Source organism: Pseudopodoces humilis, chromosome 1 (genome assembly GCF_049639895.1).
Source record: "Pseudopodoces humilis isolate 2021_Gansu_Grassland_sample_001 chromosome 1, ASM4963989v1, whole genome shotgun sequence".
NCBI classification, from domain to species: domain Eukaryota; kingdom Metazoa; phylum Chordata; class Aves; order Passeriformes; family Paridae; genus Pseudopodoces; species Pseudopodoces humilis.
Genome location: NC_142200.1, coordinates 71,617,655 through 71,641,950, shown reverse-complemented (window position 1 = coordinate 71,641,950; position 24,296 = coordinate 71,617,655). Strand labels below are relative to the sequence as shown.

The 24,296-nt window shown below is 36.2% G+C and overlaps 1 protein-coding gene across 3 annotated transcripts in view; it reads left to right on the top strand.

Moving 5' to 3' along the window:
- SEMA5A (semaphorin 5A) overlaps positions 1-24,296 on the top strand; it is a 419,645-nt gene that overhangs the window by 183,721 nt on the left and 211,628 nt on the right. For all 3 annotated transcript variants that reach the window (XM_088054549.1, XM_088054546.1, XM_088054542.1), the window contains one exon: positions 12,476-12,521. In XM_088054549.1, the coding sequence (XP_087910675.1) occupies positions 12,476-12,521 (46 nt within the window). The remainder of the gene's footprint in view (positions 1-12,475; positions 12,522-24,296) is intronic.

Genomic DNA, 24,296 nt, shown 5'->3' with positions numbered 1-24,296 from the left:
TTTGTTCATAGAAGGTATTGATTTTCCCTTTCCTCATTCTGCATTTCCATTCTAAATTTTAACCTTTCCAGTGTTCTTGTGTTCGGCTATGGAGATATTCCTTTAGAATAACTAAACTTGACAGCAGTTTTTTCTAATTGTGTGTATTATTGATATCAGTACATCTTTTTGGCTACACATCTTTTTGTTCTTTAGGCATTGTGCCCCATGAGTCGTTATACATCATGGGGTCCTAGATTCAGAGACTAGCAACCAATTGTCAGGGTGCTGTAGTCCCAAAACTGCAAGTGTAGTCTTACTGATTATACACCTTCTGGATGTAGTCCCCACTGCAGGTGGAACTGTGAATCCACTGTGAATATATCAAGTCTTCTCCTCACTTGCAGGAATGGTTTTTGCAGTCTTTCATAGTCTCAACTGGCCATATTGATACTTTTTTCCCCCTTAATGTGCTGGTTCCAGTTACCTTTGACTGAGTGCCATCTTAACAGGCCATTAATATTATCATACTTGTGCTATGGCCTGTAGACAAAATTTAGTACAAGTTTCTTGAACATCTACCTTGAATATCTATGGATTCACATACTCAAAGAGACATTTGAAGAATTCATTTTCTGTCCTAAGCAACAACGGTGCTCTTGTAAAGACAGTGAAGAGAATGCAATGTTAATTCTCTCTTCCAAGTGTCTTTCAATATGTAGTTATTTCTCTGAGAATATTTCCACTTTATTATTGTCTTCTTGTACTAATACTTCAGCACTGAAAAACTAATAACCACGTGCAATTTGATTTCAGTAAGATCTGAACAGTGTAAAGTTCCTGTTCAATTGTGAAAATGATAATTTGTAGCCTTCTAGCAGGGACTTCTCTTTCCTACCCAGTCACTGGTAGAGGATGGGCAATGGGGCACATCACAAAGGTACAAATAAACTTATGTTACTCTATACACTTCCAAGAGATGTACTCTCATTATTATTAATTTGTCCAGCATCCACACAAGAACAGGTGTACTGTGTTTGCATGGCAAGCCTCTGGTATGGAAGGGGGCCACAGGGGTGGCTTCTGTGAGAAGCTGCTGGGAGCTTCCCTCATGTCTGGCAGAGCCAATGCCAGCTGGCAGCAAGATGAATGTGCTGCAGGTCAAGGCTGAGCCCATCAGCAATGGTGATGCCTCTGTGATAACATACTTAAGAAGGTATAAAAGTTATTGACTACAAATAATTATGCCCACAGAAGAAAGGAGTGAAAATATGTGAAAGAAACAGCCTTGCAGACACCAAAGTCTGGAGAAGATAACGTGGAGATACTTCAGATACTGGAGTGTAAATTCCCCTGCAGCTTGGAATGCAGACCATGATGAAGCAGCTGTGTCCCTGCAGCCCATGGAAATCCATGGGTATGCAGAGATCCACCTGCAGCCCATGGAGAAGACCCATACTGGAGCAGGGGGATGCCCAAGTGAGGCTGCAACCCTGTGGGAAGCTCACCCTGGCAAGGCCTGTGGCTCCATGGAGAGAGGAGCCCACACTGCAGCAGGTTTGCTGGCAGGATTTGTGACCCTGTGGGGGAATCAGCAGTCTCTTCCTGAGGGACTGCACCCTATTGAAGGGATCTGTTCTGGAGCAGTCCACGGAGAATTGAAGACTGTAGGGAAGGTCCATGCTGGAGCAGTCCCTGGAAGAACTGTCTTCCATGGGAGGGGAACCCATGCTGGAGCAGGGGAAGAACTCCTCTTCTTGAGATGGAATAATTGCAGAAACAATGTGTGATGAACTGGCCATAACCCCCATTCCCTTGTCCCCCTGTGCCACTGGCAAGGAGGAGGTAAAAAGTCAGGAATAAAGTTTAGCCTGGAAAGGAGGAAGTAATGGGGGGAAGGTGTTTTTAAGATTTCTTTTATTTATCTTTATCTTTATCTTTATCTTTATCTTTATCTTTATCTTTATCTTTATCTTTATCTTTATCTTTATCTTTATCTTTATCTTTATCTTTATCTTTATCTTTATCTTTATCTTTATCTTTATCTTTATCTTTATCTTTATTTGCAATAAATTTAGTTAATTTCTATAAGTTGTTTATATTTTTCCCGTGAAGGTAATCAGTGAGTGATCTCTCCCTGTCCTTATCGCAATTCATGCACCTTCTGTTATATTTTCTTTCCTGCATAGTTGAGGAGGAGAGTGATAGAGCAGTTTTGGTGAGAACCTGGTCTTCAACCAGGGTCAGCCCACACCATCCTTGCACCTACAGGATTCTGCTTTAGTAATCTGGTGGTATTCTAAACTAGAGGAATGATTTTTCACAGCCAGAAGCTGTGCTCTGGCTCATCTTATGTTCATAATTGACTTCTTCCAGCTTAATGCATTTAATGACCAAATTCCTGTCTTAGAAATCAAACAAAATACTATTGTGAAAGTTGGACACTATTGGAAATTTTTAAATCCCTTTTCCATTATTGATATTCATGGCAGGTGACTCTTCTTCATTTATGAAATTCTAGAGCCTCTAAAGACATATATGATTTGTCTTATTGAAAATTGTAGTAAAGATCCCAATTGGGAACCAGACTGCATTCCTGTTGGGAGTTGCTGATGTCATGCAGCCATGTGGAAAGACAGACATGTTCCTATGATACCCCAAACGGTGTCTCCCAGAGTGAGAGAGAAATTTTGATCTCTTTTGTTGGGGGTTAGGTGTCCTTCCTTTTGTTCTGGCTCACCTATGAAATTTTTACCTGTCATTGACAGGGAAAATCTGACTGCTGGTACTTGTTGGGTGTTTGAGGAGCACAAAGAGTTCAACTGGGCCCAGGGGGTAATGGGGGCATGAAAAAGAAAGGAGGGTGGGGGCAGCTGGGGACTGGCTGGCTTCTTCAGCTTCAGAGCAGGACACTCACTGGGAGCTGTTGCAGCTGAGTGAAGGGAATTTGCCATCACCCAGATGGAGCTGCTGCTTTTTCTAACTTCTTCATTCGTGGGCCTCGCACCCCTGTCCTGCTGGGACATGCAGCAGTGCCAGCCACTGCCACAGAGCTGCTGATACATCTCTCTCTTTAGTCCACCCACCCAGGATTCCTGCCATTCCAGCTGGCTCTTCCATTGAATCCTGAAAGAGCATCAGGACTGCCCACCTGAGGAGGTTTGTGAAGCAAAGCCTCTCCTCCATCCTTTCCCATCTCAGCCAGAAAGGCTGTCACAGGGTCCCCAGTTCTGTTTTGTTGTTAATGCTGTAGTTATTGTTGTTTGTTTCCCTTGTTATACATACTCGTAAAGAGCTGTTATTACTATCTCTGCCTGAGAACCCCTTGATTTCAAAATTATAGTAATTCGGAGGGAGGGGGTTTACATTTTTATTCCAAGGGAGGCTCCTGTCCTCCCTAGCAGACACCTGTCTTCCAAAACCGAGACAGCATTGCACAAGGTTCTTTGGAGACTTTAAATTGTGGTAGTGTGTACTAGTATGTTTCTATATGCTTGAAACATAAACAAGGTTTAATGAAATTAGTTAGAAATGTAAGGAAGGACTGCTAAAAGGCAGATGAGAAGAGAGTTGGAATTGTAGTGCAGGATAACAAGAGCTGAGCGTGTGCACAGCACCTGCCCATAAATCCATCCACAGGTACATCTACAAAAGGATGTAGCAGTATAAATGGAACAGCAGTGTTGACCGAAAACCAGATATTTTAAGTTGGCCATGAGTAATTTAGTCAAGAAATAAATTTTATCACATTTTGCTGAGGCAAACAAAACAAGAATAGAAATAATTTTGATATAGTGATCTCTAAAAATACGCAAGGGACTTTATTCTGTAGTATTAGCCATAGAAGGCAATAACTGGGAAGTTAATCCTATATTGCTAAGATTAGTCTTCCTTGTCCAGTTTGGGAAATAAAGGTGGTTTTCTGATGTGTGTGATCATTCTGTTGCTGTGAAAAAATAGATGGTTTGCAATTGTATCTGGCAGCTATCCCTGCCCTCAGCTTCTGCAGCTTGTCTTCCACTCCTTGTGAGAAGGTTGTAACTGGTTGATAATTTTTTTTTTGTTCTGCAAGACATCCAGCTCTCCTGTAGGTATTGAGTTGATTCAGCTGGAGTCTTGTAACCTTGTTTCAGTTTCCTTATGCTATCAGCAGCAATCCACAAAGGGTACCACTCCAACACTAGTATGTGCCTTCACATTAATCATACAATCCATGCAACCATGGATTTACATGGATGCATCCATGTAAAGTTACATGTGACTGTATCTTTAAAATTTGCCCCAGGAAATGTTCTTAATATTGTATGTGACCTGGAAGATAAAAATAAATGCGTTCTATTGCAATCTGAAACCTTCTTGAGAATTAATTTGTTTTCTTAGAAAAAAGCCAACCCAAATGGCAGGGCAGAATTAACTTTTACAATTACGTGGCACCAGCGAAGGATTACTCACAGGGCATTAGCTCCTCAGTAAGCTCACGGAAATGAGAGACTGTTGTTGGCTGGTCCAGAGGTCTGTCCGACCCCCAGCACTGCCACCGACTATCCCAGATAGCGGTCCTGGAAGGAACGGCTGTCTAGGGGTCTCGGCAGTTTCCAGCTGAGGGGTAACCCCTGTGAGTGGTCTGAAGCTACAGGTGACCAGCTCTTTTAGACGTGATTTCAGGTCTGTGATCAGCTCAGATCAGGCCAGCTCTGCTCATGGATTACCTCAGCCGATGTGTGGATGAGAGACAGGAGGCCATGTAACATTCTGCGGAGTTCTTTAATGCAGGCTTCAATGAAGGGAGCCTGTGACGAACTTCCCCTGAACAGGGCAAAAGCTGGGGCTTTTATAGGGAAGGGGAGAATTGGGAAGAGGACCAATGGTTTAAGACTAGGGTAAAATGACCAATAGTTTACAGGGAGATAACATGGGGTCCCGAAGCAGGAAGGAATTCACAGTCACCATGACTAAGTAGTTTTGTCTTATCTAAGGGGACAGATCTCCAGGGAGGAAGCCTGTTGTAGGACTGGCTTTCCTCCACAAAAGACTGGTTGTTTATCTTATTCTGATAAATTCTAATAAAATATTCAGATGAAATATTTCTCTGTGTATTACTTGATGGACTGATATAGCATATAATAAAATTTTATAGTGATTTCTGTATTTTTAAATTCCAGTAGGCATAAAGGTTCATAAATTTCTCCAAGAATAACCTTGTCTTCTTTGCTGTGTGAAAGTGTTTTGCAATCTGTTTCTTTGTTGGTTTGAAGGGGGAGAAGACCAGATTAGGGGAAGGATACAGCAGTCTGTGAATTACCCAGGCAAATCGTGCATTGCCTTTTTTGCCTCCTCGTCTCCTGACAATGTACATAACATGTAGCAGCTTTAGTTTTCATAAATAAAAAATTGCTAGAAGTGTTTGTCCATTTTGGCTAAATGAGAGTCAACAAAAAGCATTTCTGAAACCCAGTAGTTATGGGCAATTTTTTTATTTTTCTTTTTTTGTGACTTATAATTTTTTTTTTCTTAGTGGTTTTATTCAAACCATGCAAAAGGAATTATGTCTATATTTAAAGGGAAAATGAAGTTATTCTCTTTTCCCATTCCTCCTGTGCTTGAAATTTTGAACTGGTAGCAGCCTGGATTCATTCCTAAAATGTGGATTTTTTTATTTTTATTTTTTTTTACATTGAATATCCTAATAGTGGTGGCTTTCTCCTATATATTCTCCTGCAAGTTAATTAAAGGATTATGACTTGCTTTGAGGTGGCTTACTGCCTCAGTCACTCCTTATCTCACTAATGAAGAACAGTTTGGCTTCTCACTTAATTATGTGTGTTTGGGAACATTAATTTGAGCCATTACCACTACTTGCCATCATAACAGAAAGGCAAATTAAGGATTCATTAACAGTGGTTTAAGAATCTCTAATAAAGGAATAAATAATGATACCGGTTTGCTTCTTGCTGTTGTCTGCTCCCAACAGGACAATCTGAGAGCTTCATGTTAACAAGGTGCTCTGAGGGCTACATATACAGGGAGAATATACAGACAGAGGGTGTTGGTGCTCTATTCTTTGAACATCCATCTGGGTATCACTGCTCATTTAACACTTGTCTCAGGGTAATCAATGCCTGTCCTTCCACTGATTGAACTGGGCTAATCTAATCTAATGTATGGTTTAGTGCTACATCTGTGAGAAATCATCATTTTACTGCTGCAGAAAGAGGGAGGTCTTTTTCTCCCTAATGCTTGTCTTTCCTACCTTACTAGCAGGTTCCTGAATATTTTTTAAAGTTTCATACCTCTTGCTTATGCCTGGTTCCACTGCAGTTTTCTCCTTCTTTGCACCAAGGCTGGCAATAATCTGATTGCAGAGTGATGCTTGTCAATTCACGAACTCCACAAAAGTCCTTTCTTTTCTTGTGCTGATTTTAATGTCTTGTCATTTTAATTAGAGTAGCTGACATGGTGCATCATCACCAGGGGCCCTGGAGTTGACTCAAAGTAAGAAAAAAAAAAGAGAAACTACTCCTTTTATTAGGGGTAATTGGAATTTTTGTCATTGTCATTGCAGTTTATTTTCTTAAATTAAAATAAATAAATAAATAAATACAATCCAAACTTTGGATACTTTAAACTCTACTTTCTCCTCCTGACCTTTCTTGCATCCCACCTCCAACAACTCAAGCAAACTTTATGTGCCCAAATTGACTACTGTAGTAGGAGACCACAAAGAGTTTGAACTGTCTAAAATTTCTGGTTTTAAGCCCATTTCCATTGTTGGGGAGTTTTTTGGAGGAGATGAAACAGCAACATTTAAATTTAATTTCAAATTACTTTTGAAAGAAACAGAATATTAATATATTGAACAATGAAATGGCAACAAGGCCGCACAGAATTTGCATGGCTCTTAATGTGAGTGAATACTGTACAGTATATGTAATACCTGCTGAAATATAAAAACTGAGGGCATGTACTTTGATATATGTGTTGCAGCAATAAAAAAAAAGTATTGACGTTTTGGTTAGCCACAGTTATGAAATACAGGACTCACTTTTAACAGGATAAAGTTATATCCAACAACAGCTTACTAAATAAATAACTCAATAACCTCTCAAACTCATCTGGACTGAAACATAATATTCAGAAACATCCTCGACCTGCATGCATCAGAGGCAGACAGTTTTCAAATATTGTGGGGCCACTGCCAGTTGGGAGGAACTTGAGTGCTGTGTGTGAAAAATCAAGGCCAGCAGAGGAAGATGTTAATAGAATAGAGGTAACATGGCATGACTTTAGGAGGAGGGTGACCCCAGAGCTGCAGGGGCCCCTGATACTTTTTTTGCTTCTTCTGGAGAAGCCCATGGCAATAAATACATAGAAGTGACATCTGGCTGTTGCTGAACATCTATGCAGGAGTGCTGTGTTCTAGGGTCTCCAGCATTGCTGAGGCTGTATGAGGAGCCACAGGGAAGCAAAGTAAAGTTTACTAATCCAGAGGAGAAAGCATGAGAGAAGGAAATCAGATTTCACAGGACCCTTGAGTGGATTAATTCAATTTTTATTTGGATTCTGCCATAATTGGCTCCCATAGTATTTTCTTTTATTCTGGTTGACAAGCTCATTGTCTCACTGGTCAGCTCATGATTATGTGAGTCTTCCCTTTGCCACTTTGAATGTTAGTAAAATGTGGTTAGTCTTCATTCCTCGAGAAAACCTGTAATTTTAGAAGTTATTTAAAAAGAGCAATAAGAACAACAAAAATAATTTCTTCATAATTTTTACGAGGGATCAACATGATCTACTAGTCAGAAATATTTATCTCTGTGCATATGCTGTTTTTACATTTTTAGCATTTATCAGTAAGCCTCTCATTTCATTAATCTCGTTTGCTGTGGCTTCCATTTCATGCAAAATGAAGATAAATATAACTTTTGGCCATTCTGCTTTTTGTTATTGTAATTTGATCAGTTTCATAAATGGTTCAGGTAGAACGCTTGGATTAGGTTTCTTTTATTTCCAATGTGTCATCCTTGACTTTTCAGACATTTTTCCTATAGATTCATGATTTAACCAAATAAATTTAGTATATAATAGTTTTATTTATATTGATTATCTCCTTTTGCCCTTAACATTTTTTTTAATTTTCTTTTCACTTGCTGACTTTACTATACTGCAAAACTAGAATTGCCTTTCACTCAGAACTTTACCATATTAATTGTGGAATTGTGGAATTTTGCTTAATAATTGACTCCTGCAGAATTTATACTTTACATTTTCAATCTTACCATTTTTTTCTCCCTGTGAATTGAATAAAATTTTCTTCTTTCATGTGAATTAGTTTTTTGAAAGAAGTGAACAGGAAGGAATCTTTTGTTAGTTTATTTCCAGGAGATTTGGCAGTTTGCCTGGTCATACCTTGAGTGTCTGAGTTTGATTCAACTCCCATTTATTGATTCAGGCTTTCAATTGCAAATGTATGTGGAGGGTTAGGATGGGTTACGGAGATTTTCTGCAATATTATGATATATATTTTGCCATATTTTTAAAGAAGGCTTAATCCTGAATCCATGTTATCCTGAACTGTGTGTGCCATCTTAATGTTCTTCTAATTCATGTCTATGTTTAATGCAAAGGTATTTATTGTTGTTCCATTCAGCTTTTATAGCTTACAGTTTCACAAAGAAAAGGGTAAAATGTAATGGTGACAACCATTATTAACATGATATACTTTTGAATCTTTATGTATTTTCAATTGTTTTTTTACTTGGACTTGTTCAGGAACATACAGAAGACTAGTTATATACTTTTAGCTGTAGTCATACTGAATGTATTCACTGCAGTAGATTGAAATATATTGTTGTGAAGGAGGTGACTGGAGCATGTTTTATATGTGCTTTCATTCAGTTCCCACTGATACCAGTGGAAGTGTTTACCCTTGGGTTTGAGCAGGCTCTTGACTAATAGGTTTCAATTATAACAGCTGAGCTAGAAGAGTTGTTCAGTGCTGTGAATGTAAAGGAGAATACTGTATCTCTGAAGGAGTAAAGGATGCTGGTTTATCTCAGTGTTATGTTTTCTTCTCATTAAGTGTCATTCTGTTTGCAGATTTATGTAACATATTTGCTTTCCTCATTCATTAAGCACCAAATAGAAACAATTTTGCCAATTACTGCCACTGTCAAATCTATTTAGTTCCAGTGTTGTATTTTTTTTAGTTCAAAAGCTGTTTTTTTCTTGCTTATTGCCACCATATTTTGAAAAGAGGCAGGGCTGTGTGTGAAGAGGTCATACCTGTGCTTCAGAAATGTAATTTCATTTTTCTTTCTCATTCTTTGTTGCCTTCAAAGTATATATTGCTCTGGAATAAAGCTGAACAGAGGTTGAAAAATGGCAGTCCAGGCATAATCTTAATAACACTTTGAAAAAATGTTGTCATCTGTCTTGTGAGGAGCATAATGTCTCTGCGCATGTCATGAAAATTGGGAATTACTTTTTCTTTGGACTGCCAGATTTACTAATACTACATTTGTGGGTTTATTTTTACTCTCGTCATATGCGATTTTTTTTACTGTCATGCTAATTTCTTTAATTTGTTTTTTACATTTTTTCATATATGTGCTTTCTGAATGAGTTCTCACATGCTAGAAATACATGCTTTAAAATGTTAAACTGTTGGATTTGTAAAACTAAATGTAGTCCTACAAGTTATACTGAAGTGAGCCATTTAGGTAGGAATGGCTCTTATTGCTCTCTGAGTGCTAGTTTGACACTTAGCCGAAGCCCAGGATTATTTATGTAGTCACAGTCAATCTATGCTGTCCATTTTTCCAGTTTATGTTGCTAAGGTGTTTTTATTGTCTCTTGCGCACAGCTTTTCTTGTTTAACTTTCTTTCTTCTGGCTTTACAAAGCTAAAAATATTTTAATTGGTTATTGGCAGCCACAGGAAATTGAAAAAATGTATACTAATTAGCTCTGCCTCTTGATCATTCACATGAATATAGACATTTTAGTCTCCCTAACACTTAGCGGGTCAATTTTTCTAATTTCACGCTGAATATATTGTGTAGAAGTGTTGTGCTCTACTGAATAGGATAAAAATCTAATTTTCTAGGAAGAAAAAGATAAGAGAATTGTTGAGTGTCTGTTTTTCTTCAGGCTGGCATTTATTAGTTTAGAATATTTACAGTTTGGGACAGTAGCTTACATTTTAATAGGTGGAAATTATGTCAGATTGGAAGATGATAAAAAGACATTAATTTGATAATCTGTCCTAAAAAGGCCTCATCAGGCATAAATTTACAGCAGATATCTGAAGATGAAGTATACATAGCAAATGAAATATGTATTAACTACTTCCCTGAAAACTAAATGTGTGAGACCAGACTGCTCACATATTCTGCAGCAGAGACTGCATTTATCTGTAGAGTGATATGGGACATTTATGTGCCATTCTTCTTAGTCTGATACCACTGAGTTAAGAAAGCAGTTTCTATGCTGCTGAAGATGCTGAAGAAAAAAACAAGGTTGTTTTGCTACACCAGTGAAGTTTGTTTCTTTGGTACTGGAGTGAAAGATGTACAATGATGGGTGATGGAAGCTTAAATTCACCGAGATGAGGAGCAGACCAAGTATTTGTGCTCCCTGCTGAATACTTCTGGGCAAGACATTGTGCAGAAGTGGAGGTATTTTCTGTCCTTACAGAGGAAGTGTAGAAGACTTTATAGAAAGACTATAATCATTGCTTCTTGGTGCTTTGATGAAAGTCTTTCAAGTCCACTTTCATGTAACTTGTTGGTGAAGCTTTGTGTGCACTTTGTTCTGCAAAGTACTCTTTTCTCTGTTTATCCACTTCAGGTCTCTCCATGACACAAACCCAAGTATTTTAGCTATTTCTTTGTGGTGATTTAGCAGTATAATAAAAAATATTCTGTCTTTATTTTATTTTCACATGAATTCTTGCCCTTTATAATCTGCCTCCTGCATTTTGAGTAACTCTTTTTGGCAGTACTCCTAGGAAAGACTAGTGATATGGTTCCTGCACAGTGCAATTTAAGTAGACCATATATATACCAGGGCCAATAAATAAATACGCATAGCTGTTTCTGAGAGTTCATAAATAAAGATAGCCATGATGGCCATGGTGGTTGTGTTTCTGAGTTAGACACAATTTATTTTTGTTTTTTCCCCTTCCCTGCTGTCTCATTAAAAAAAAAAAAAAAAAAAAAAATAGAGATGTAAACTATAGGTTCTGACCATCTGTGCCCATTAACAATACCTCATACCTCTTTGGAAAGAATAACAATTTTTATCTCAAAAAATTTGGCCTAATTTTAATTTTGATTACACACCTCTAAGCTACATGGATGTAATACTGCAGGTAATTCATAAATATTGCAAATTTTTAAAGTTCAAGTGTAAATTTACCCATCTCTTTGTCATCTGGGTTTTTTTGCTACTTTAATTGATTTTTAAAAAATCTTATAAATTACTGTTACATATTTGTTATGAATAAATTAAGATTGTTATGAATATATTAAGATTCAATCTTAATAAATGAAGATTGAAGTAATTTATATTATTATTGTAAAATCTTTTTTATTTTCATCTCTAAAACATAATCACTCTAGTAGCATTGGAGAATCAGAATTATTTTACATAAGGTAAAATACAGGCAGAAGAGGACTGGTGGGTGTTATATCTGTGAAGATGCAGTAGAAAGAAATGAATCATGAAAAGAAGAAAAAGAGGTGTGATAACAACTAAGAAAGAAAGAAAACAGTGGTGGGGGAGGAGTATGTTTTGCTTGTAGTTTGCCTGGGCTCCTCCCAAGGTAGGTCTGTAGGTGCTGCTGTAGAGAAAACGCAGAGTGAGAAATATTTTTGCAATAAATGCACAGGCTTTTGAAAACTGCTTGGTTGGTTTGCTTCTTCTGTCTGCAGGGGAAAAAAAAATCTTAGGCTTCAAAGAAATTAGACCACATAGGGCAAGACTTCTCTCAAAATTGTGAAAACTCAGGGATTTGTACTGATTCACCATCATACTGGGATCCTGTGCTTCAAACTTTACATATATGTGGCTGAGCTATGAGGTTCCGTTCTTTGTGGGGAGAAATGGAGAGCTTCAATCTGCCTGTCCATATATTCTGATGTAGGCATCCAATGCTGGTGACATGAATCTGCCAAAAGCACTGAGTATTCCTTCCCATTGATTCTAAAGGAAAACTGGAGCAATGAATCAGATGTACATATACCTACTGCATTCACGTTCAGCCAGTCCTTCAGACTGAAAATCTGTTTTAGAAATTAGCTTAGTCCTTATTGCAAAGGCATATATATTAAGACAGGCTCCGAAAGAATTTGAAGTCCTGAATAACTGTCACTTCTAAATTTTTTTCTGCCTTTGTAGTCATTAATCATGTTTTTATTTAAATAGTAGTAACATTTTGTTTTCTTACTTAAACATTAGTAATAATTCATTTTTACTTGCTATTTTTTTAATCCTAGAAACTACCTCTTCAGACTGAAGCTTGAAGATCTCTCTCTAATACAGGTATGTTTCATTTCTGTTTACATAGTTCCACTGCAAGATGTAGGTAACCAGATGTTTTAAAGCAGATAATCAAAATATTCAAAACCTTCATAGCTACATATAAATATGCATCTGTTTTTGTCCTTTTTTCGGCTCCTTATTATATAGGTCATATTATCCCTTTTAATTCCAGATTAGCCTTTGTCCCAGGCCATAGAGATCTGATGCTGCCTTGGTCTGCTGTGATTTTGTTAGAGTGGATTTTCATAGTCTTCATTAATACAATTTAAAATTAACTACCTTTAGAGTCAGTACTGTCCCTATTAATTAATGAAGTAATATTATACAGCTGAATATAGAAAAGTAAAATCATTTCAGGTAAGACTGACCTTGTGATTTGTAAAACAACTTTATATGCTTTAATTAAGCTTTCAGATTTTATCTGCCTTCCTAGACTACTAGAAAAAAGATCTCATGTTAACTTATATTTAATCAAAATTGCAATATTAATAAATATTAAATTTTGTTGCTAGTGTTTAAAGCTGTCACACAACAAGGACCTTTAATATACAGAATTTGGGCTGTTTGCTTTCATCTTGTATGCCATGTTTGATATCCTGACAAATAATTTAGGTCCTAAAGATTCTTTTTGAGAGGTTGCATTCAGAGGTCTCTGATGGTGCCACCATTGTAGTTTATGCTGCTAATTCATAGATCGAAGTTCATGACTTTCTTCTGTTAGGACATATATCAGTAGGCTGAATTCACTAAGGAGGGAGAAATCTGTAGGCTTAAGAAGTTTATAATTGTGCTGACCTCTTCTCACTTCAATCAGAAAAAAAATACAAACTGAGCCCAGAAATCATATCGGTGATGTTATAGTAGGTAACTGGGTTTCAGTCTTAGGCCTTTAAACAGTCTTCACCACTGGTTTACCTCTATATCTTCTAACATTCTTCAACAAATCTTTAGAGAATTTGTGTATTTAAATCAAAAGTGTTCTTTTTTTTCCACCAGCATGTCCTTACCATCCCTACATCCAGTATTAAATTTTCCCCTTATTTCCAAGCCCACCATTATGACTCCTTCATATTTTTCCTTCCCAGATCTTCTCTTTCTCTTCTTTCCCTCTACTACTACAGTTCTAACAGAACTTACAATTCTGTTAGAGTGCCTCAGGATAGCCATTATCCAAAAGATGTTTCCTTGGATATGCCAGTTTTGGCAGCTCCAAATCAGCTGTGAGGTGACTGAAGCCTTTGTTTTAATTTGTAGGATGAATTGTTTAGGATTTTGAAACTACTAAACAACATATTCAGGTCATGTCTTGTAATCTGGTTTTATGGTTGAAAGAGGCAGGAACAAAAGTAGGAAGCAAAGCAAAAGCTATATTAAATCCTTGCAGAACAGACTGATGGAATTTCAGGGAAGAAATAAAGCTTGCTGTGGTTTAACTCGTTGATACTCTGTGTGCTACTTTGCATTTGTTTGGCAAGGGACTGAACACTTCAGCGTTTCATGTATGGACAGAAGAAATTTTCTTTTAACATTTTCTTCACACAGTTTTTGTCATAGTAATAATGTAAAAAAAGATCTCATTTAATGCTTCTACTTATGTTGTTTGATTTTATTTTTTTTTTTTTGCATTAGCCAGTTTTTGTAAAAACATGCAGATGTTTCACAAGCTAATAAACAATGTTTTCACATCTTGAAGAAAAGGCACACAGTGAAGTGCTATCTATGAGAGGCTTTCAGCATAGCTCAATAACAAGAGAAAAAAGGGTAGAAACAAGACAATCTATATAGCTGTTATTTAATTATCTTACAAAATTCCTTAAGCTCTAGTTTTGCTATTGTGTGTGGGAATCAAAAGAAAAATTCTCTTGCATAGCAAATATTTTTAACATGGAAGCAAATTTGAACAATTTGCATCCTACTTTTCATGGTTTTCAATTAGAATTTTATAACTTTATTTCCTTTGCATTAACACTTTGATTTTTTTATTTTTTTTTAATAACTGATTCATCAGCTGAATCCTTCTTATTTTACTTTTCTCTCTGGAAAACCAGGGGAATGCCTCAAAGTAAATTTTGACCATTAACATACTTCAGTTATTTTTGTCTGTTTCCTCATCTGTCATGCCTAATTGTCTATTGAAATATATTAGTTTGTGCACACATTTTCACTGGGAAGACAATAGACTTCATTTTACATGTAATAAACAGTAAAAAACTCATATTTATAGCAAAAGCATATTTTAAAATATTTTGTTTACAAATTTCTCTTTATTTTTGGAAAGATTTACATTTTTTAAACAAAATGTTCTTTTGGAGTATTATCATATCTTGCAAGATTATCAGATACTGTTTTGTAATAGGAAAGCTTTCTAAAAAGGAAAACATTAAATAATGACTTCTTGTTTGCAAACTTTTTCAAAAATTTCTTTGGGCCAAAATATGTGTATGTCCTGTCTTTTACAAGTGTATGCCTGGAAAATAGTTTGTAAACACAAGATAATCTTCCTTGAAAAAAAAACAAAACCCAACAAAAATCCAAACCAAAACCAGACATCCATTTGAAATTAAAGTTATCACAAAAGAAATGCAGAACATGTGTTAAGAGGGTCCTGTTTCTACCAGTTTAGTGGAAGTTAATCCCTTGTAAAAGTGGGGTTAGAGTGCTTCCAGAGTGCATCAGACAGGATGTGCATTTAAACATGTGCTGGGGCTGTTCACTTAGACATCATCACCATTGTGGGTACATCAAAGTTGTGATTCCACATGTCATAGTTCTGTGCTCTGTACTTTATAGGAAGAGCATGTTGTTTAAATAAGCAAGTTTGATATGATAATACCTATAACAAACCAGTATTTGATGTGTCTCAGCAATTTTCTTTGTGTAGAAGAATAAAGAAGAATAGAACAAGTGAAAGCCTTTTAAGCTGTTGATGGAGAAACCTGAGTCAAATTGTTCAAAGCTGCCTGTTGGAACAATGCTTGCATAATGATTATGGATTAGGAAAGAAGCACTCATTGGGGTTATAGAAGGGCAAATATTTTATCGCTCTGTCTGCAGCAACAGTAGGCTCACAGACAGAGAAGGCCTGGCTCTGCATAGATTTGTTTTGTGAGCTTTACTTTGTTATTGCTCACCTCAAGTAACAGTAGAATGATCCATAAAAACATTGGCCAAGATGAAAGCTAGATTTCCTGAAAGCTCTGTTTTATTTCTTAAAGTATAAAAGCAGAAATCTAAATAGTAGTTTTTAAATGAGTAAATTTATTTTCAAAAATGTATTTTAAAAACCATAACATCTAGGAAAGGTCAGCAGAAATAGTGGGGCTTTGACATTATGTAATGGATGACTGTCACAAGTATCTGTTCTCATCTTTTTTTCTAACTTTTTTGAAATGAGATCTTCTAAATTCAAACATTTATTTGTGTCTGCCTACATGACAGATGTGCTGATGTGTCTGTAAAGAGTGAAAAGATAATACATGCTGGCTTATAAAAGTCTTTATGCCACAGTTGCCATAAACAATAATCCAGCCTGCATAATCTTTTACAAACCTCATAGAAAGTGTACATCTTTTTTTCTTCCATAAGCTGAACTTCATATATTCAGGTTGTTAAGTCATTTACAGGCTATATGCTTGTGTTTGCCTTTCTCATGTAAATGTTCCATCTATAATATATATATATATTATATAACATATATTTCATATTTGAGATGCCCAGAAGGTTAAATATGAGCCTGTTCCACCTGCTTCTGCATTTACATGGTTCTCCACAGGTTTTATTCTCATTCAGAACCTGCACATCTTTCAGCTAGCACAACACATACCCTCAGAGTTTAAAAGCAATTTTAAAGCAAATTTTAGCCCATTTTTACAACAAGATTCAAATTAAATGCTTTATACAGACTAAGAAGATCTTAGCTTTGTTTTTATGTGTGTTATTCAACTTTAAATTCTGGAATCTTGAGGATTTTGGTTTATAGATGTGTTTGTGTGTATGTGTTTATACATGCACATCTACTAACAAGGCATTCAAGGAATTAAAGGCAAGAGTGGAACTAAGAACTTTCTGGAAAAGGAGTGACTTTGGAGAACAAATTTTACCTAACAGAATTCTTGCTATTGTTTGCATGTGTCAAGAGTGTCTGAAATACATGTTACATATGATAGTTCACTTTGATATGAGTCATTAATGGCTAGATGGTAGGCTAAATAATGCGTTAAGTAAATTGTACTATTCTTTGAGTATATATTTTGTGTGCACCTATGTGAAAAAAAGGGAATTTGATTCCATAATTTAGGGTTTTTTTTAAAAAGTCATATATATAACCTGAAATGGTTTTTTTAACTTTAGCTAAATTTTAATACGGAGTATAATTATTAACATTTAATTTTTAATTTTTTAAAATAAGTTAAATCCTCACCAGTGTTGTAATTCCATTTTGAAAATAACAATTGTTTACTATTGTTATAAACAGGTCTTACTATATATTTTGTGAGAAGCCTTCATAACCTAAGTTTGTCTTTGGTTAAGATAGTACTTGGCAAAGTCTATGAAAAATGGAGGCACAAATCACTTGAGTGTGATTTCATAACTATACAGTTAATTTTTGGGTCAATGCTCTCAAGTTCCCTTTGCTATGAACAAAATGAAAAGTTGTAAGTAGTTATGTAGGATCAAATCTTTGATTTATGCTGATGTTGTAGTTATAATCAACAAATTCAGAGATAAAGGGAATGAAGCTTTAATCTTTTAACCTCAAGTTTTTTGAGTCACTAAATAAATAGAATACTTAAAAGGCTGCTCAATTATTTTTCTTAAACTTTTATTCATTGTATTTTAATCCATTAATTTTCTGTGTTGTGTGATACTTACAGTCACTATTTGTGTAACAGATACCTGATTTGTGAAATACGTGAAAGAAACATGAATCATCATTTTATTATGGGGTGAAGCAACTGTGCTGAAAAGGAAATGCAAGACGTATATTCTCTGATATCACACTTGAAGGCATAAGGGACATCAAGTAAGGATGTCCTTAATTGATTACAATCATGGTTTGGCAATATTGAAATGACAAGAAGATTGAGATTTAACATTTTATTTGAGTGTCTATGGAGGGGAAAAACAGACAAAACAAATAACAAATCTCTCTTGGGTTCGCCTGTGCCCAGTATCTATTTAAGAGGGAAATAGAGAATGTTCCTCCCTTTTAAAGGTACTTTTCTCCCTTTTTTTAAATGAAGGTAGCATCAGCCACCAAAATACTGTTTCTTCTTAGACCCTTCACATTTGTGTCTATGACACACAATGGATAAGCCAAATGCATAAGTTGGCATTACTTTTGATGTTGTTCCAAGTTCCTTAAAAGGTTGGAAGTGAAGGAAGCAACTTGTGCTTATAAAACTTTTCCAAAGAAGACTGAGGTGATCAAATCACAGAGTGACCAAAAAATAATAGAGCTGGTGCAAACATCTCTTTTGATGCTAGGGATGAGCAAAATGTGCAGAGGTATTTGGACTGTTAACTTTTGTCTAAACTGGTACTGAGAGCAGAGTTTAAAAAGGGAAAGAATTAAGAAAAGGCAAAGGACTGTACATCTACATATCACAATGCTACTGCTGTCAAGTACCTCTTCATCTTGTTGATATATTTCCAGTGGCAGATTATTGGATTTGATTATACAGTAAGTGCACAAATAATTAAATTAGAATATTGGAAATTTAAAGACGACGTAAAAGTATTTGTGAAGCCAGAGCTAGTCCTTTGTAGCTGGTACTCTTAGCTTCACCTATGTACTAGTCAGAGTATGGCTAATGTTCTGAAACCATTTCAGTCATATTTTGTCTCCCTGAAAATCAAGCTTTCTGACATTGTTTTCATAGTTTCTAAACACTTTCCCAGAAAAGTAACTATAAACATGGATGTTTATACATTCCATTAAAGATAGGTCTTTTGATGGACATTTCTTATGACCAGTGTGCCTGAGAAGGTGGTAACTTGACTATCCAATCCCTGGTAGTTGTCAACAATCTATAAATATTGAAATGACAAAATAGTTTCCTCTTCCTCTACCACACCTTGAGCGGTGTCTGTGTAAATCATTTCGTGTCCGACAGTGACAATATTTGGACAACTACTGATTCACTCTGCATTCTGAATTTTCTTTCCATGTGTGGGATTTTTCATCTGCAGAAGTGTGGTTACACATATCAGCTAATTGTTTAAAGGTTTTTTTCTGTGTGTGATATTTAAGTTCATATGCAGACCTCTACCAAAAAAATATATAACAGGGCATGTGAGACACCCAACTGGATGTGTTTACTCTTCTGCTCATTTCTGCCTGTTATTTACACTTGGCTTCTACAAAATTGGAAGGTTTTAGTCTCCAGAATTTTTCATTTCCTACCCTTCAGTACAGTTGAAATTTGTCATGGAAATTTAAAAACCATCTAATTGAAGAAAAAGAGTGCTGGCAAATTGGCAGAGCTTTGCTGCTGCGTTGGTTCATCTGTATGTGTTAGTATTTTCAGCGATGGAGGAAAAGAATACAAAAATAAAACCAGGCAGAGATGTAATTTTTCATTTATTTGCTGTATCTGTCATTTTTTTTTTGTGCCAGTATTAAAATACACATGCAGGTGTATTCCTAGACAAATGAATCCATTTTTAGCCAAGACACTTAGCTTTTTCTAGTCTGTCTTTTCTTTTTTTTTTTTCTTTTTTTTTTTTTTTTCCCTTACCTCTGCTTGTTAGGCTGCATTTCTTGTATGTTTACAATAATCTTCTGTTCTGGTTTTTCAGCAAAGAAGCAAAATAGTAGTAAAATTGCACTGTAGTAAAATTTCTGTTTTCTTTAAGCATTAAACATTTGTGGGTTTCTGTTTGGTTTTTTGTGGATTTTTTCATTTGGGTTTTTTTAAGAGAAAGGGGAAGCCTGGATCACCTGGCTATGTAATATGAGGGCATTCGTTCTCATGACAAATAGAAGTGATATCAAAAAGTATGTATGTTCATTTTACAGCTGATCCTCCTGAAACAGCTGATTTGGATTTTATAGTGAAATAATTTCACCCTTCTATATACTTTTCCCTGGTATTATGTAGGGTGGTCAGCCACACTGCATTACATGCACAAAAGGTAATTATGGAAATGTCTTTTCCTCAGAAGGTGACACTCATTCATGTTTTCACTGAAACGATAAATCATTACAGTTACACAACAGTAATCACCAAGTAGAATCTGTTTGATAATAAATCAGGCTGCTGCTTTCCAAATCTCTGGACCGTATACAACCCTGGCACACTTCAGCTAATTCTGGACTGAAGCAGCATCCTGTGACAACAGGGTGATATTTATGGAAGGACACAAGCTCTCTTTGACTATCACCCTCTTTCAGCATCACCTCTGTACTGAGGAAGTTCAGAAATGTTAGGTAACTGTAGAAAATTAAAGAAGAAAAATTATTATAGAGACTGAAAGCAGATTGTCTTAATTCTTATATTGTCTTGCTTAGGTGGAGAATTTGCCACAAGCAGTTGCTGATGGAGAGTTGTAGCTCTTTGGCAACTGGATGCTGCAGTGCTGAGCAATTTAGAAAAGAAATGGAATATGCAGTATGCTCTGGAAGATATGCTATCTGTAACAGAGTGTCTGCAAACATGTTTATCGATTTTTGCATACAGACCCTGATATGGAACTTCATCGTGTGTTCTGGTCTGTAACAATTAGAAGTTCCAACCGCAGTTTGTATGTCATTCGTATTCAAAGAGCAGGCTTAAAGACATTTTTTCAGTTGCAGGAGGAATTTGGTCTTTTGCACTACTGCAGAGATCCATTCAACAGTTCTGCAAGGTTAAGTGGGATAGGGCATAGATGCTTTTGGGGAATGCTACAGAGAGGAGATGAGTTCAGCTTACCCCTGCATGTTAGTGGTCATCAGTACCTGGCATAAATGCGTTTGTCTGTAGTATCCCCTGCAATTGGTTGTTGAAATTAAAAAAACCAAAACATTAGGTTAAGAAGATCAACATTTAAACCCTGAGTAATAGAAAAATGGTGGAGCAGCCTCATGTTCCCTTACTACAGGGCAGAAAAATTTAAGATACTCATCTTGACCCTCAGCTCTAAGGATGCTGAAGGGTGCACCCAACTGCTGAGCTGTGGGGAGAACTGTTTCCATGAGGCAAAAAGGTCCCTTCATTCCTAAGGTAGAGGGGTAAATATTTTCAAGGTTAGGAGACTAGTTTCTTGCTAATACAGTTAAGGAAAAGTCAAGATTTTTAAACTTTTAAGGAAACAAAGTGTCCATACTGAGGCTGACAGACATGGACACTTGTTGCTATAACCTAAGTCGAAGGAAGGATTTGAGAAACTTGCAACATTGGTCATTGGTTGGTGAGGATTCCATGCAGGTATGTGTGGGAAGGAGGGGCCTACCCTTCTAAATGGTTCAGGGTACAAAGAGAGGGTTGCTTCCAGTATGTTACTTGCCTGGTCAACACTACTCAGCCCAATTTATAAGGTGGATTGTTACTCCTAAATGTTTGAGAGAGACACTGCTTAGTCATAGCATAGGAAGCTAGTCCAGTTCTGAACAGAGAATAGAGGAGTAAAGTTGTCTTACTGTAATAGGCTTATCCAATATTTTGGGATACCTTTTGCCTTCATTTTGCCTTATCCTTATTTTTCTGCCACCTTTTCCCTACCTTGTTTTTGGTTCTCTTCTGTTTTGGCATGTATTTTTTTAATCATCCCAGATGGCACCTGAATATCATGCTTCTGTTGTCAAGTCTGGAAGTGATAAATCATGTCAAACTATGGAAATCAATCAATTTATTAAAACTTAAAGCTAAATGTCCTTTGAAATATTTGGGCTTAGACACATATCTGAGGTATTTGTATTAAATTTTTTGTTTAGTTGTTATTTTGGATTTATTTGAAGGCAGGCAAATCTAGACCCCCACAGACCACAAGCAATTCCCAAATGCTCAGTGGAACAAATTGCCCTAGAAAAGGAGGGCAATCTTAGTCATAAAGCAGTTAAGAGAAAAAATGTTTCTGTTTTGATGTCAGCATTTTACTTAGTTTGCCTGCCTTCAAATCACAGTACTTTTAGGTGTTTGTCCTCAAAACAGAACTAGAAGTCTGAGCATAGGTGCTTAGGCTCTCTGTCTGATGGATGAAGATAGCTCTACACTCAACTCCACTGATATCTGAATTCTGAGCTTTCTGATCTCCCTGAGGAAGAATGTTGAGTGCAAAGGGAAGACTAAAGGAATAAATGCCACCTTTTTTTCCTAGGTTAAGTATTTCTATTGAATTTGACAATAAGATTTTCTTTTTCTACATCACCCATATGCAGCAGGTTTCCATTGTGAGTAAATTGTATGTAAAATGTGTGTCAAGCTCTTTCTATCATGGTTTCTAAACTCTTCAAGCAGTATGAACCTGAAGACTGTGTGACCACTATTGTATATTCTTAAGCAAGGCTGAATTGAATATGGGCTGATCTATTACAGAGTTAAGTTAGTTATAGGTTTATGTGCTGTATGTTTGGTTTTTTAACTTTTTAATTTTTCTTCCCTGATTTTAATACTATCTTATTCAGTCAGTACTGCTGAATTTTATGTTTGCACTAGAACCTGGGAAAAATTAATTTGCTTCTCCAAATCAGGAATGTAATGGTGATTGGTACACTGATGGTCCAAACAAATAATCAAAATACCAAAAGAAAAGAACAGACCATTACGAAGTTATGGGAAATGAGAAATTACAAGGTCTGTACGTGGGTCTATTCATATATATTGAGATGTTTATAGCAATTCAGATTGATATAAGTAATGAAAACTAAATAGTTCAAAGAAAAAAATAATAAAAAGGGGTTTTACTATAGGTTAATATTTTTACCTACATTTATGTCTATATTCAATTTTCAAAATTATCTCCTTGATGAACACATATAGTTCTTTTTCCCAGGGTATAGCTACTATTTTGGTAGTCAGAAATAGTCAGCCACAGAACTTTGTGTTTTGGTTTAGGTTTTAAACTGTCTGATTCAGTTAGGTTTATTAAAAATCAAATTAAGGACCTGACAAAACCTCAGAATTTCATATTTATGTGGGTATCTAGGATAAAGCAACCTTATGGAAATCACTTCTATGAGAAACCATTAACTGCATTAGAAGCAGAAAAAAACTTCTATTAAATATTAGTTAAATTATGTTAAATTAATTGTGTTGACCATTTCTATGTGCTATGTGAATCAGTTTCTTAATATTGCAGTTTCTAAATTAAGGTGGGCATGAGTTTTCAGAACTTTGAAATTGCCTTGGAGATAAATTTGATTAATTAGTAAATATTTCTAGAGGTAGGATGGAGATTAAGTTGAGTATCTTCCACTGTTTTGGAAAAAACCCAGCAGATTTATGTTGTTACATTTTTATAACTTTCTGAGTCTTTGAATTTAGCATTTTAAATTAAATATAGTGTCTGGTACGTGTACGTGACATTAGTTTCTGCTAATTGTGTTTAAATATGAATGACAGAATTAATTAGTTCTGAAGCCACATTGAGTGAAAATGCAGTAGCTGCCCAGTATTTGTATATAGCAATTGCTTTTAGGGTATCTGTTGGTGGGAATCCTGCTTATAAGAGTAATAGCTCATAAGCTCCAAGTCTTTGCCTAGTTATTTTGGCAATTCTGGGAGTAATTCTGTGCCTCCTCCCATTCATCTCAGGAACCTGAAATGGTGAAAGGTCAAACTGTTCTTTACTTTTTCCCCCACTTTTTTACTATGAGAACTATGAAATCTGACAAGAGGAAAGGCTTTGAGGGAAGTAGAACTGTGGAAGCTCATCTGCATGAATGTTAAGACTTGCACACATTTTACTTTCCATTCATGAGATGAAACCTTTCTCAGCGAAACTCCTTCTGACTCTTAGGTGCATGGTTATTTTTTTACTTGGTAGAATTATGTGTTCTATTTTTTTTTTCTGAATATGTGGGCAATAGAAATATCTGAATTTTTATAATCTCAAATACACACAAAACCTTTCAGAGTGGCATTTTTTATTACTTTAATTAGGCTAGGATTTATTAATAAATTATATATTATTTTATATATATAATTATATATATTATATTATATATTATAATATTTACAATATGTCAGGGCAGGTCTCAAGAAACAGTAATTCTGTATGTTCATATAAGATTAAAAATATGCTATCATATTGTGGATGCTAACTTTGAAACAGAGAGCATGTGAAACTGCAGGCCACATAGCTTTCTCAGTCTTGCCTGAGAAAGTGGCCTGGGAATTCATGAGGAGGAATTAAAACAATCCTCAGAAACAGAAAACAGCCTTGCAGGTGCTGTTTGTCTGTTCCTTGTTTTCTTTGCAGGAGAAGGTCGGGGGGTGGTGTGCCCCACTGACCAATGATGGTGATGTAGTAGTTTGCTAACCAGTAAGAGTTTCCTTTCTGTACTTTCCACGTATTGGTCTGTAAAAAAGACCTGAAGCAATAAACTGAGAGATATTCTCCTGTTCGACTCCAAGAGAGTCTGTCGTCCGTCTCGCCGTTCCTAATAGAATGACATCTGGTGACCCCAACGTGATGTGCATCTGATGACCCCCCGAGGTCTGGTGTCCGCTGACGTGATGTGCATCTGCTGAACCTCTGAGGGTCAGTGCAGCCAGCAAACAACGAACCAGCCACTTCCCCCAACAAGAGGGGTAAGTGAGAGTCTCCTGTGCTCCTCTGGAGGGGGCTGGG